Source organism: Hakea prostrata, chromosome 5, assembly GCF_041222555.1.
Source record: "Hakea prostrata isolate BN-2017 chromosome 5, UWA_Hpros_2, whole genome shotgun sequence".
Lineage (NCBI taxonomy): Eukaryota > Viridiplantae > Streptophyta > Magnoliopsida > Proteales > Proteaceae > Hakea > Hakea prostrata.
The window spans coordinates 21,497,161-21,510,645 of NC_142604.1; the positions used below are offsets into that span (position 1 = coordinate 21,497,161).

Consider the following 13,485-nt stretch of genomic DNA (forward strand, 5'->3'; position numbering starts at 1 on the left):
TGACCATGGATTGTCCCGAGGGATGAAGGACCCATTGCCAACCGAGGATGTGTGAATGACCTTCCCAAAGAAGTATGGTGCTATGACTTAAAGTATGTCTGCCTATAGAGACCATCATACATAGAGTTAGGTTCATACATACATTGTTTATTTCATTTCACATTGCATCATGCTATGTTCTGCAATCATGTTATTTATGTTGTTGTGGATTAACTTGTCTTGCTGAGTTCTTTTGAATTCACTCATTTTCCTGCAAATATCTTTTGTTAGATTATTTTATAGGTACTGAGCATTATGAAGGCCAGTATGAAGAAGCGCAAGCTGAAGAAGTGTACTACACGCAAGGTGCTGGCAACTATGAAGATTTCGGTGATGATCCCTTGAGTGATCACGTTACGTACCATGATTAGCCCTACCATGGAATGGGAACGTCTGTGTTTGGTTGATGAAGTCTATGTTTATGAAGACATTCTTTATAAAGTAGAAAACATTTAGTTAGTTTGATTATCATTTCCTTACTTTCCTTTGAGAACAGTTGTAATTTTCTCTTTTAACTTATGAGCTACATTCCTCTGTGACTGTGGAGTGAGATTCCACCTCACTCTACTCCTTTTTGATTACATACACATTTGGTATCATTTTTTCGCACTCTGATTACATTGTCATTTTCTTTCCTTATATGGATTTCTTGTTTATATTATTACACATTGATTGTATTATGTTCATGATTATGTTATTGCATATGTAGGAGGACGATTTCCTCGATACTTGTTCTTCGGGGCTGTGGATCACACACTCGGGTGTGCCAGATAGGGTACCGACTGGGTGGATGTGACAGGAAACTTGTCCAACTCTGAAAAGGTAACATGTACACTATTTAAACAAGGACTCACTCCTTCGGTAAGCATCCAATACACTCTAAACATAATCTTGTGTAGTTCTTGCACAGGATCTTAAGCTGTTCACTGTCAGACTTAGCCATCGGAGGTGGTTGCCCTGCATAAGAGCCAGCCCGCATCTAATCATTCTTGCAGGACTCATTGTCTCTGGAGCTTGAAGGGGCTTAGTTGGCATCTGAATAATAACTAAGACGCATCATGTTGTGAGAACAAATAATTCACTTCCAAGAAGAACTTCTAATTAGATTGGGTTTAGATGTGTTCTAAAACTCATGTTTTGATTCAAAGTGTTCTTTTGGATTTTATTGAATACTATTTTCTTTTTGAAAGTTAAGAATGATTCTGTATTGAGTTTGAACATTATATTTCTAGGACTAACACTAGAGCCATTTGTAGAACATAGGAGGAGATTGTTGAGAAATCTGAGTCATACTCAAATATGGTTGAGGTATTTGAATTATACCGAACGTATGTTCTAATATAGGCCATCAGATCAGTTACGATCCAATAGTGTAATAGGCCTTTATGAGAGAGTCCAACTAACCGTAAAACCTAATGTTGGTTTATAATTACTAGCTGGAAGCAACAGTCTGGGTATTCCAAACTAGATACTCAGAGTGTATTGCTTTAAGCAACCTTTGTGCTTAAACCCTAACCCTAACAACAATTACTAGCTTCTGTTGTGATTAGAGGCCAATGAACTTTTAGTTGTCTTGTTGTATCTCTCTCTCTTTTTCTTGATCTTTAGTCTTCTCTATCTCTAGAATTTGACAGCACCCTTGAAAATCAAGAGGCAACTATGTGAAGGGAAACTCCAACTTTAATAAAGATTTTAACCTCAAGGGGTTGGCTTAATTGGCAAGACCAAGGCCTCATGGTGCGAAATCAAGAGCTCAACTCTCCTTGGGACTATGGGCGAAGCCTCGTATGTATAATAGTTATCCCCTCCACCCTTTCTATAAAAAGTTAAAAGTTCCCAAAAATAAGAATCTATTAACGATTTTTTCCTTTTTATTTTTATTTTTTATTATTATTTTTATTATGTATCGTGAAACCAAAAATATAGCATCCTGTTCAACATACCACTTTGCTATTTCTTTCAAATGGAAAGGATTAGTTTTTGCTTATTACATAAGTGGAGACATGAAACTTGAGTAGTTTGAAGATCTTTTAAAGAGGAAATGAACTCTCAGTCGAGCAAAAACTGATAACCTTAGTCCACTGAAACTGGTTGCATCTTCAATGCCTCTTCCCTCAACTCTTTAAAGAGAATAGAAGATAAGTACCTCTCCCCAAAGCTTGGATGAACAGTCTGAAATTCACATCATAGATTTATCTTTAGTATATTAAGTAGTTCATAACTAACTAGACATTTTCAATAATAAATGGAGCAAGGGAAAAAACAAAACAATTCTATATCTGTATTTGAAAATGAGTTATTCATACCACAATCAATTTCCCTTCGTTCTCTGGCATCCTTGCAAGTTTCAATGCTGCAACTGTATTTGCTCCAGAGGAAATTCCCACCTTCAAAATTGAAGATTTGTATAAGATCTAATTGAAAGAAATAGAGTTTTGGGTCTCATTGGATGCAAGCTTGAAGTAGGAAATTAAAGTCTTGTAATTGCATGCAAAGCTTAAAAGGGAATGAGAGTTCATACCGCAAAAAAAAGGAAATGAGAGTAAAATTGGTTGCAAAATTATCAGCATACATAGAATACAAAAACAACTATCAAGATTTGGTGTGCAAGTTTGGCCCTAGTGGCCTAGTAACTCCTTAGCCCGCCTTAAACCCAAAGAGGTTTTGGACTCAAAATTATTACTTTGAGGGGCAAGGCAGGGTTGTGCTGGGGTGGTCCTGAATAGGGTCAAGGCTAAGTCAGGGTTATGCATGTAATCAGTGCGGTCTGCTTGGCCTTGTAGGTAATTCTTGGCAAAAATAGCGCAATAATATAGAATTATGCATTATCTTATTGTATTATGGTCGGGGTTAAGGTTAGGGTTGGGGCTAGGTCAGGACTAAGTGTCTAACACCATCTGATCTAGTCTGCCATACAGGGTCAAGATCAAGGTCAAGTTGCTTAGGGCATTTAGGGTCAGAATAAAGGTTTTGAAAAGCCAAACCCAACCCGACTCTATTGCAACCCTAACCAAGAATATTAATAGGAAAATTGATTCAACTTTTTTTGAACATGTCGTTGGTTAAGAATTCTCAACAGAAAAATGGAAGGTCAAGAACATCAATTAAACTATTACCATCAGCCCTTCCTTCACAGCCAATTCTCTAGCCATCTTAACTGAATCTTCACTAGACACCTACAGAGTTCAGAACCACAAAATGATTGGTTATCAATACTATATCACATCACATATGCTTGAAACCCAAATAATGACTACAAAGAGACTTGCCTCAAGAACTGCATCCATCACATCCATATCCAATATATTTGGTTTGAAGCCAACCCCATTGCCAGTAATTTCATGTGGACCTATAACAGATAGATGTGTACTTCTTAATTAGATTATAAAGAGAAAAGAAAGGCAAAACTGGTGTTGAAGGTTTTTGCACAAGCAAGAGGGAGGGTGGCGAGATTTTCCTATAAAAACTAACATAATAAAAACTACCCTTACCAGGTTTCCCACCATTTAGTACATTGCTTTCTGCTGGCTCAAGTCCATATACCTTCACATTAGGGTTTTTAGATTTGAGATATCTTCCAACTCCAGAGACGGTGCCTCCACTTCCTATTCCCATAACAAAGATGTCAACTAGGCCAAGAGTGTCCTCCCATATCTCAGGTCCAGTAGTCTCAAAATGTATCTGTTTATTATCATTCTTGTTTAGAATATATCACCATTCGCAGTTCATGAATGAGTAATGGATGTTTTAGCTTACAGCACCTGAGAATTTGCAGGATTATCAAACTGTTGTAGCATGAAAGCATTTGGGGTTGATTCCAGAAGTTCATAAGCCTTCTTGACTGTTCCACCCATACCCTTTGTAGGATCGGTGATGACGAGTTCAGCTCCGAATGCTTTCATGGTGACTCTTCTCTCCAAGCTTGTGAAGGAAGGCATTGTGAGAATAATCTTATATCCTTTCATGGCTGCAATGAATGCCATACTTATTCCCATATTTCCTGATGTTGGCTCAATCAACACTGTCTGTTATCATACATTCATGGATGTAAAAGTAAGTAAATCAAGAAATTCTATGCAAGATAAAAATTTAATTCTGTGCAAGATCTGGAACTGTGGTGAAATAAGAATTCTTCAGTAGATTAAAATGAAATTAATTCACCTTGCCAGGGGTTATTAACCCTTTTCTTTCTGCATCTTCAACCATGGCCATTGCAGGTCTGTTACAATAAAAGGCATATCATATGAACCACCCTATAGAATTTTTTGAACAACGAAAAAAAGGAACCTTGGTGTCCAGGGTTTCAATATAATTAAGCAGAGTCCAAGGTATAATTTTCCTATGCAGCTTTAACTAGTAATTTTTGTTGGAAGAATGAGCATTTATATGTAAATCATTGAAAACCAGGATACCTGTCTTTGATGCTGGCGGTGGGCTGCATCATCTCTTGCTTGACAGCGACATGAGCAACACAGCCTTCAGTCACTTTGTTCAGATAAACAAGGGGAGTCTTCCCAATGAGCTGAAACAAAATGATAAAAGAATAGAAATTAACAACTAAGGCATCATTAATATAATTAAAATGTAATTTTTGTTAACGGTTGATTCAGTTGGCAAAAGTCCAATGCCGCATAATATGAGGTCAAGAATTTAATAAAAATTAGAATAATCTATGGAATCATATAAAGAAACACTTTAAAATCAGTCTCTTGTTGAGTCTAAATCTTTCACCCACCTAGGTTAAATATTTTTCAATCCACACATCTAGTTGTGTGACACGTGTTCAATCTAAAATATAATTTTCATTTTTTTGGTAAATAATCTAAGACAGAATTGACCACTTCTAATTACCGAAAAGAATTTAATCTAAAATACAGCCCAACACCTAGATATGTGGATAAATTTTAAAATAGACACGTTGTCACACAACTAGATGTGTGGATAAATATTTTTTCCAACCCATGTGGGCGATGATCAAACTCTCATTTTTGAACCCATTATTCACCAATTCAAGCAAATCTTGGCATAAATATCAAAATCTAATGTGGCAGCTCTACGTTTAGTCTTGGCCAATTCTGATGCGAATAGGCCAATTATTTATTTGATAGTTTGATGCTTTTGATGCATTTGAGCCATTTGACTTTCTAAATTGAAGTGGTTATTTTTACCTTTATTATACCTAAGGAAGCTATATATCAAAAAATCATGCACCGGTGGCACTAAGTCTAAAAGGTCTTAGGTTTGAATCTTCGTCTTTTCACGCATTCCTCCTCGCCTCCCATTTCCTAAGCCTATGGGCCCCTAGTCTTTGTGACTTATTTGATAATGATCTAAAAAATGATCATACACTTCCCGATGCCCCCCAGAAAGGGGGAAAATGCTTCCTCACCCATCCTATTGAAATGTCAATACGGATATTTCATTGGCCCTAAATTGGTATAGGAGTCATGTGGTCTGATAGCACAATTTTTTTTTGGATAATTACTTGTCTTTCTATACATTTTTCTAGTGACATATTGAACCTACACGTTATAAAATTACTATTACCTCTCTTCACTTCTGAAAGTGTTAAGAGGCTGTTGGTTGGATTTTTTTTCAGTGTGAGATGTCCATTTTATCCTTCACTTTTAATTCGATTTTAACTAGTTTTAAGAGAAGGTGAAGAAATCATCTATTCAGCCATCTTCTTCGATCAAATTAATTTCCTATAAACTCATTTTTCTGAAATCATACTAAAGTTTTTTTTTTAATTATTATTTTAAATTATACTTTTGGTAATATCTCTGTATCATGTGCTTCTACCTTCCCTGAAAGAAAAGGCCCAAACAACCACGAGGAAAATAAAACCACAATTTAGAGCCTATGGGTTATGGATCATAAAAGCTGAACCGAACTAGATCCAGGTGCTAAGTCTATAGCTATTGGTGTCTTTAATTAGGGGTGCAAGTTTAGCTCTGGCAGCCCTGACCCGCCCTGAGCCCAAATAGGGCTTGGGCTAAAGATTTTGACCCTAAGGGCCTGTTACTGACCTGAACTAGGGCCAAAGGCGGGCTTGGTATTACTCTCTGACCCGCTCAGCCCTGATTTTGGCCCTGATTCTAACCCTAATCTTAGCCATAATTTTGACCCTGATTTTGACCCTAATTCTGACCCTAATTCTGACCCTAATTCTGACCCTAATCTTGACCCTTACATTGGCCCTGTCTTGGCCCATGATTTTGGCCCTAATTCTTACCCTAATTTGAATTTAGACCCTCCACCCATATGAAAAGAATTAATTCTAATCCACATGGGTGAATACTTGACATGTATCAAATTTTAAAAATATGATAATGTTTTTGTAAAAAATTAATAAAAATAAATTATATCCTCATTACCAATGTAGTAATCATCCATTTGATTTTGGCCCAATCCTGACCCTAATTTTGCCTCTAGTCTTAATGTTAATTTGACCTTGATTATATACTAGATTTTTACAAATCTTATTTTGACCTTCAGTCATTTTGATCATATTAGACTATAAGTTCACATTTTATATTATTTTTAAGGTAATTTTTATTTTTCGACCTAAGTCACTTTTAGTTCAAAAAAATTTTGATTTTTTTTTTTTTACTTAGGCGAGATAATATATTATAAATAATAAAAACTAGTATATAGAGAATTAATATCTAACAAATCTACACCCAATTTACCAAAAAAAAAAAACAAATCTACACCCAACTTCTCATCATGAATATTGGCATCTTTCTTTGCCTCCAATGTAATGTCAATGGGAGTGGTTTTCAAATTCCATCATCAAAGTAATGGAAAAAGTTTTCAATTTCCATCATCAAAGCAATGGGAGACTTTCAGGGCTTAATATAGAATTATGGAGTATGAATTAATTTATGTTTAGAGCAACACTATCAACTTATTGCCTATTTTATCATTTTGTAGGAGCTTGAATCATCTTATATTTTTATAAATTTTATTTTTAGTTTACTTGTGATACTTTTATGTATTATTATTATTATTATTATTTATGAATTTACATTTGATATTTTAGGTCCAATGATAGGACTAATTAAGGCTAAGGACAAGGCTAATCAGGGATAGGGCTAAGATAAGGTCAATCAAGGCCAAGGACAAGGCCAATCAGGGTCAGAGACATGGCCAATCAGGGTCAGGGCCAGGGACAAGGCCAATTAGGGTTAGGGACAAGGCCAACCCATCCCGACCCGGTCTAATTAGAGCCAATTAAGGTGGAAATGAGCTCGGCTTGGCCCTGTAGGGCTTAGGGCTGGCTAGGGACAATAACCCTTGGCCCTAAACTAGGGTCAGAGCGAAAATGAGCTCGGCTTGGCCCTATAGGGCTTAGGGCTAGGAACAATAATCATTGGCCCTAAACTAAGATCAAGGCGGAAATGGGCTAAGATTAGAAAATATAGGGCTAGGCTTGGGATTGCAAAAGCCCGGCCCAGCCCAGCCTAATTGCAGCCTTATCTTTAATACGTCAGAGTTCAGTGGGGCTTTACGTCGAGCAGGTCGGGTCAAGGATTTACGGAGTTTATAAATGGAAAAGTGGAAAATGAGTGAATTTGGCTGGCCATGGAATGGCATTGAAGAGTCTTTAGGTTCTTAGCACATACAAGGTAGAAAGTGGGCTCTGTGTATCATAATTTGTTGAGATTTGTGATTAAGCAAGCTATAATATAGCATTTAACAAGACTATAGTAAGGCCCCTACCAAAAAAAAAAAAAAAAAAGAAAGGAATGTTTTTTATTTTTTTTTTTAAATTTTTTTTTTTTTTTTTTTTTCTTTTTTCTTTCCTATATATATATATATATATATATATATATATATATATATATATATATATATATATATATATATATCATACTACTATAATAAAAGCATGTACTCTACCTTTTTCGCAAATCTTTTTCTGTCCTTTTCTATCCCTATCATTGTTTTAAATACCAATAATGTTGTACTATTTGTTATTTCTTTATTTATTTTTATAAGGATAAATTAGACATTTTAGTCATTAATTATTATTAATTTATCATTAATTTTAATCCCTCTCTCAATTTCTCTCTCGATTTATCTCTCGACCTCTTTCAATCTCGCTCAAAGTCTGTCACTCTCTATATCCCTCTCCTTCTCAAACTCTCTCTGAATCTCTCTCTCTAAATTACCGCACTCTCTAAATCTCTCACGACCTCTCTCAATCTCTCTCAAAGTCTGTCGCTCTCTATATCCCTCTCCCTCTCGAACTCTCTCTCTGAATCTCTCTTTAAATCCCTTTCGATCTCTCTGAGTCTTCAATCTTTCTTTTCCCTTCTCCCTCTCGAACTCTCTCTCTGAATCTCTCTTTAAATCCCTCTCAATCTCTCTGAATCTCTCTCAATCTTTCTTTTCCCGTTCGTCTGATTTTTCTCTTTCATCTAATTTTTCCAAATTCCCAACTTTCGATTATTGCAGAATTTACCTCTGCAGAGTTCAGTTAAAGTAATAACTGAAGAGATATTCTGCACCTTCCGTTGAATCGAAGGTAAGAGCTTCATGAAGTAAACCCTTGCATAGTTCAAGTTCTTCTTTTGGTATATTATTGTTAACGCATGTTCACAGAAAAGCAAGCTATAATGGGTGAGGTGGGTTGCCTTCTACTTCTCTCTTCCTCTCAATTTTGAAATTTGAATTTGATGTTCAGTTATATTCGAGGAATTTATTGGGTTTCTATGTATTTGTTCTCTCATTGCAGAAAGATAATCAGAAACCGAACAATGGTGAGAAGCCGAACAATGGTGAGAAGAAGGAGATGGGGGAAGAAAGAAGATGGATCGATAATGGCGGTTTTGAAGGTCGACATGCATATTGCAAAGGATGTGCCAAGAAAATAAAGCGGGCTGTCAAGGGTTTTCAAGGTATTAATCCACTCTCTGTACCATTTGTAGTGTTCGTCTTCTACATTTTTTTTGAATTTCAATTCCGTTGAAATTCAACAATTTGCTAAAGAGTTTTTTATTAGCTCTTCGAATTTGTTATAGAACTCGAAATTTGGATTCTGATTTATTGACTTCTGGATTCACAAAATCGAGAATTAACATTATCTTATCTTCTGATACGGCATTAACATTATTTGCTAACATCCTAACATTATCACTGATACGGTTAACATTATTTGTGCCCTTCAAGCTTTGATGGAAGGCTTCAATGTCCTGACCCTTAAAGATGTGCTTTCAAAAGCTGACATCTTCGTTACCACTATACTGGGCACGGGGATATACTCTATGATTTTATATCAAGCTCTAGATATTTTATAAATCACGTGCCCAATATTTGGGATTAACCTTATGTATAACCGCATAACTACGTGCCCAAATGCAGCTGAAAGTTATGATTACTTGTTTCGTGGAATGCATTTTATACTACTATTATAAAAGCATGTACTCTACCTTTTTTTGCAAATCCTTTTTTTTTTTTTCAAATTTATAGTTGCTTCAATTATTTTCCCCATATATCACTACGTGCATTTGCACGTATGTTTTTTACTAGTATATATATATATATATATATATATATATATATATATATATATATATATATATATATATATATATATATATATATATATATATATATATATATATATTTTTTATTAATTATATATATTTTTTTTTTTTTTTTATATAAAAATAATAAAAAACACAAAAATAAAAAAAAAAAAAAAAAAACACTGCAATATATATATTTTTTTTTTTTTTTTTTTTTTTTATATATATATATATTTTTTTTTTTTTTTTTTTTTTTTTTTTTTTTTTTTTTTTTTTTTTTTTTTTTTTTTTTTTTTTTTATGATAGAACGTAAAAAAAAAAAAAAACAAAAATATTTGGTATTATAATATATATTAACTAATAGGATCCATATTCAATACAAGACTTTCTTAAAATTGGCGGATCAATATGATATTCGATGGTTCTTTAAACCTTTCCCATGAAGGCAGATCATATCAGAAGGCTTATTAACTGAAAAAGCGTAGTACCCTTTCTCAGGAAGCTGCAAGGTTTTAGTGGTGTTTTAAGATCCATTGGTGTCACTTCTGAACTATCATGAGTTTTTTGAAGATGGGTGAAAGGGAATAAAATTTTTTTTTTTTCACCCATGACCCATCTCTTAAAACCAAAAATTTTTTGACGTCTAATTTAATAAACTTGATGGGTAGTTTTGTAATTTAACCTATGATTAAATACCTAATAACATATCTTTTAAAGTTTGATTAATATATAATCTCAAGAAGCACAATAAATTAATTGCAATTAACTATAATACAATGGACATGTAATTATTTCTTTTTCTTATTTCAGTTTTGAGAATAAGTTCTTTCTCAGACTAGAGGTTAGGTTCCATGGTAGTATCACTTAATTTTTGTCTGTTTTTATTTTAGGGGGGTTAGAATTTTATGTATGCTTCACCTGACACGAAATGTTCATTTTGCACATAATTATAGTTACATGCGAGCACAGCAACCATGCCATTGGTTGAAATTCACTTGCTCCATAAAAATAAGGGAAAATTTAAGCCACACGTCAAAAAAAACTTAACATACCTAACTGACATTCATTCTTTTGTTTTCTTGAACCATTTATTGGTTAAGAGAATAATGAAGAATGTATACTTAATTGTATTATTCTATATGTTATCTTATCATATAAAAATGACGAACTTAGGAAGAAGAAAGAAAATAAAATTTGGATTCTAACTTATTAAAGAAAATATTTATAGAGTCACAAAAAATTAAAGGTGATTTAGGAATTATGAAATTATCTAACCATAGTGAGTATAATTTGCTAACGAGGTTTACTTTTCTATGAATTTAAGAGAGATTTTGTTAATTGTTTTAAATTTAGCATAGTTTTGGGATGTCTATGTCTCTTGTCAATTATCTAGGAGGTGATATCTGATCTTTTGGGGCCTATAGGCAAAAGGGATGGAATGACGGAAGTTCAAATTCAAGAAAATGTTTAGTTTTATTGCCTCTATACAGAAAAATAAAGGAACGGCTGCCCGGGTGGAGAAGATCTAGACTCAGATGAGATACCTGGTCTTACTTAGAGCATGTCAACCTATCCTTTTATGCGTCAAGAAAACACTATCATTAGATACCCAAATAGCAAAACGACAGTTTTTAGCCAGTTTTCTTCATAATCTCAGCTGGTAACCGAAATGAAGAAGAAGAAGAAGAAATTAACAGCATCAAGCAGCAAAAATTAGAACTCCAAAGCTCAAAGGGATTTAAACATTGGGAGAAAGAAACACAAAACGCACACATACATACAGGGTAACATACATAGTTCCACATATATGAACTTGAATGATTAGATCAAAGATTACTATAAAAAGAAAAAGAAAAAATTGAGAAGCAGAAACAGTAGTGTAACAGATAATTAAGAGAAAAGATGAATCAAAGAATAGTTACCCCAGTAACATCGTTCTTCACATGGATTCCAGAGAGATCTTTTCCACTATACCCAACTCTCTGTACCAAAGGTGGACGATCAGAAACAGCTTGGATTGGTAAACACTGGCGTTTCTGTAGAACACTGCTTCCTGTTCCCACTAAGCTCAAGATACCTGCCATTAATGGAGTTTCTATCACTAACTTTCCTCTGCAACTACTCAGAGAGAAGTGTGTTCTTTGTGTGAGAGATTTTCTTTTTCCCTTTTTTCGTTGGGTAAAGAATGTCTGTTTGATGAGAGACGAACACTATAGTTTCCGGCTGTGAGTACTCTTTTATAACCAGAAGATGACAAGGTAACCAATCAATCTTATTGTCATTTTTTGGATCTGAACCGTTCCAACATAATTCAAAACGTCATTTTGATTCTTTTTCGTAATAATACAAATTTACATCCCAAAGATTTCATATGAAATATGGAGTTTGGAACAAATAAATTAAATGACTATTAAATTAGAGTATTATACATAACTAAATCCTATAACTCATTATATTAGACACTCATTGGAAAGATTTCCTTCTAGAGGAGCGGAATACATAGATGATGTTATTTTTGGTAAGAAGTATGATCTTCTACAATCTAATACTAACAAAAAACCTTTATTGAAGTAAATTCAAATCTTTTGCAGTTAAGGATGGGTGTGACCATCTTTCAGGGTGCACCAAATGTTTTCTTTAAGAAATTCCAAATCATTGGTTGATTCAAATTTCCAAATTTTATTTCAAATCTTAGTTTAGTTTTAGTGAACTAACTCGAGTTGATTTGTCATGATATATACGTTAGAAAACACAAAGCAAAAACACAAACAAAACAAATTTTACATAATTCATCCAATGATTATATCCATTCGTTAAGCAAATCTGGTCCTTCACTACGAGGAAGGAGATAAATAGGGTTACAATTTTGTTGATTTTTCTTTCTCCCAAATATTTACAAGTGAAAAACTCTATTCTTGACTAAATATAGTCACATCCTCTGTAATTCTCTTCTCTACAATTCCCTGCAATTCTCTCATAAGATTGTGCCATGTAGCATTTAAGTAATCGAAAGGTTACCCAACAAACTAGAGTTTAAATAAAATTCAAATTTATGGGTGGGTTTAAATAAAAATCAAATTTAGTTTAAATTGGATAACTGTTGGATTACTTGAATGCCACATGGCACAATCCTATGAGGAAATTACATGAAATTGTAAAGAAAGGAATTACAGAGGATGTGAATCCATTTTAAAGTTGTCGAAATTTAAACAAAACCCATTGTCTGTATGATAATGGTCGAAAAAGACCATCAGGAAATTCATCTCTTGGTTTGAAATTGTTTTCTGCTGCCCCTAATGGTACAATCATTTTTGTGAAGAATGAAAAAATCTATCATGAGTCATTTTTCCTAATTTGTGCCTATAAGAATTTAAAAACGATTAATATATATATCAATTGTTTTATAATGAATGCTAATCACGTGTCTAATGGAGGTGAAGATTCGCTTAATCTTTTGATCATTACATTATTAGCATTTGAAGGAAATATTAATCGAGTCTAGTTGCGGCCTGCCTGGCATCTCCCAATGATCACGAGCTTCACGCATAACTTAGCTTTAGTTTGGTAGCATGTCATCCACCTCACCTGTCTTGTGGTCTCGGTTGACAACAATAATTCTATAAAAGGTTAAGGGCAATAATTGTTGACAAGAGCAGTGACTTGGGATCTTCATTTTACTTCTTTTATGTTTTTTTAGTAACTAGGAAGGGAGTTCACTTCTAGTGTTTTTTAATCTTTAGTCCTTATTGAACCATTCTTAAGAACTAGAGGTCCATAGGCATAAAGGATTAGGAGGGACTGCCTTTATATGGGAAATTTTCATCATTGCATGAGAAGCACATCCCCTTCTAGGTTATGTTGTCAAAACTCATATACAAGTACTCTTTCTTAAAGTATGTGTTGATACGAA

At 34.0% G+C, this 13,485-nt stretch overlaps 1 protein-coding gene across 1 annotated transcript; it reads right to left on the reverse strand.

Moving 5' to 3' along the window:
- Nucleotides 1-1,970: 1,970 nt before the first annotated feature.
- LOC149015680 (bifunctional L-3-cyanoalanine synthase/cysteine synthase 1, mitochondrial-like) lies at nucleotides 1,971-11,772 on the reverse strand. The gene is made up of 9 exons (XM_089155187.1): nucleotides 11,498-11,772; nucleotides 4,452-4,561; nucleotides 4,201-4,258; nucleotides 3,801-4,064; nucleotides 3,531-3,720; nucleotides 3,309-3,388; nucleotides 3,156-3,215; nucleotides 2,346-2,426; nucleotides 1,971-2,211 (listed from the first exon to the last, which is right to left on the reverse strand). Exons 1-9 carry the CDS (start codon nucleotides 11,657-11,659, stop codon nucleotides 2,113-2,115), a joined length of 1,104 nt encoding a protein of 367 aa, XP_089011313.1. The 5' UTR covers nucleotides 11,660-11,772; the 3' UTR covers nucleotides 1,971-2,112.
- Nucleotides 11,773-13,485: the final 1,713 nt, after the last annotated feature.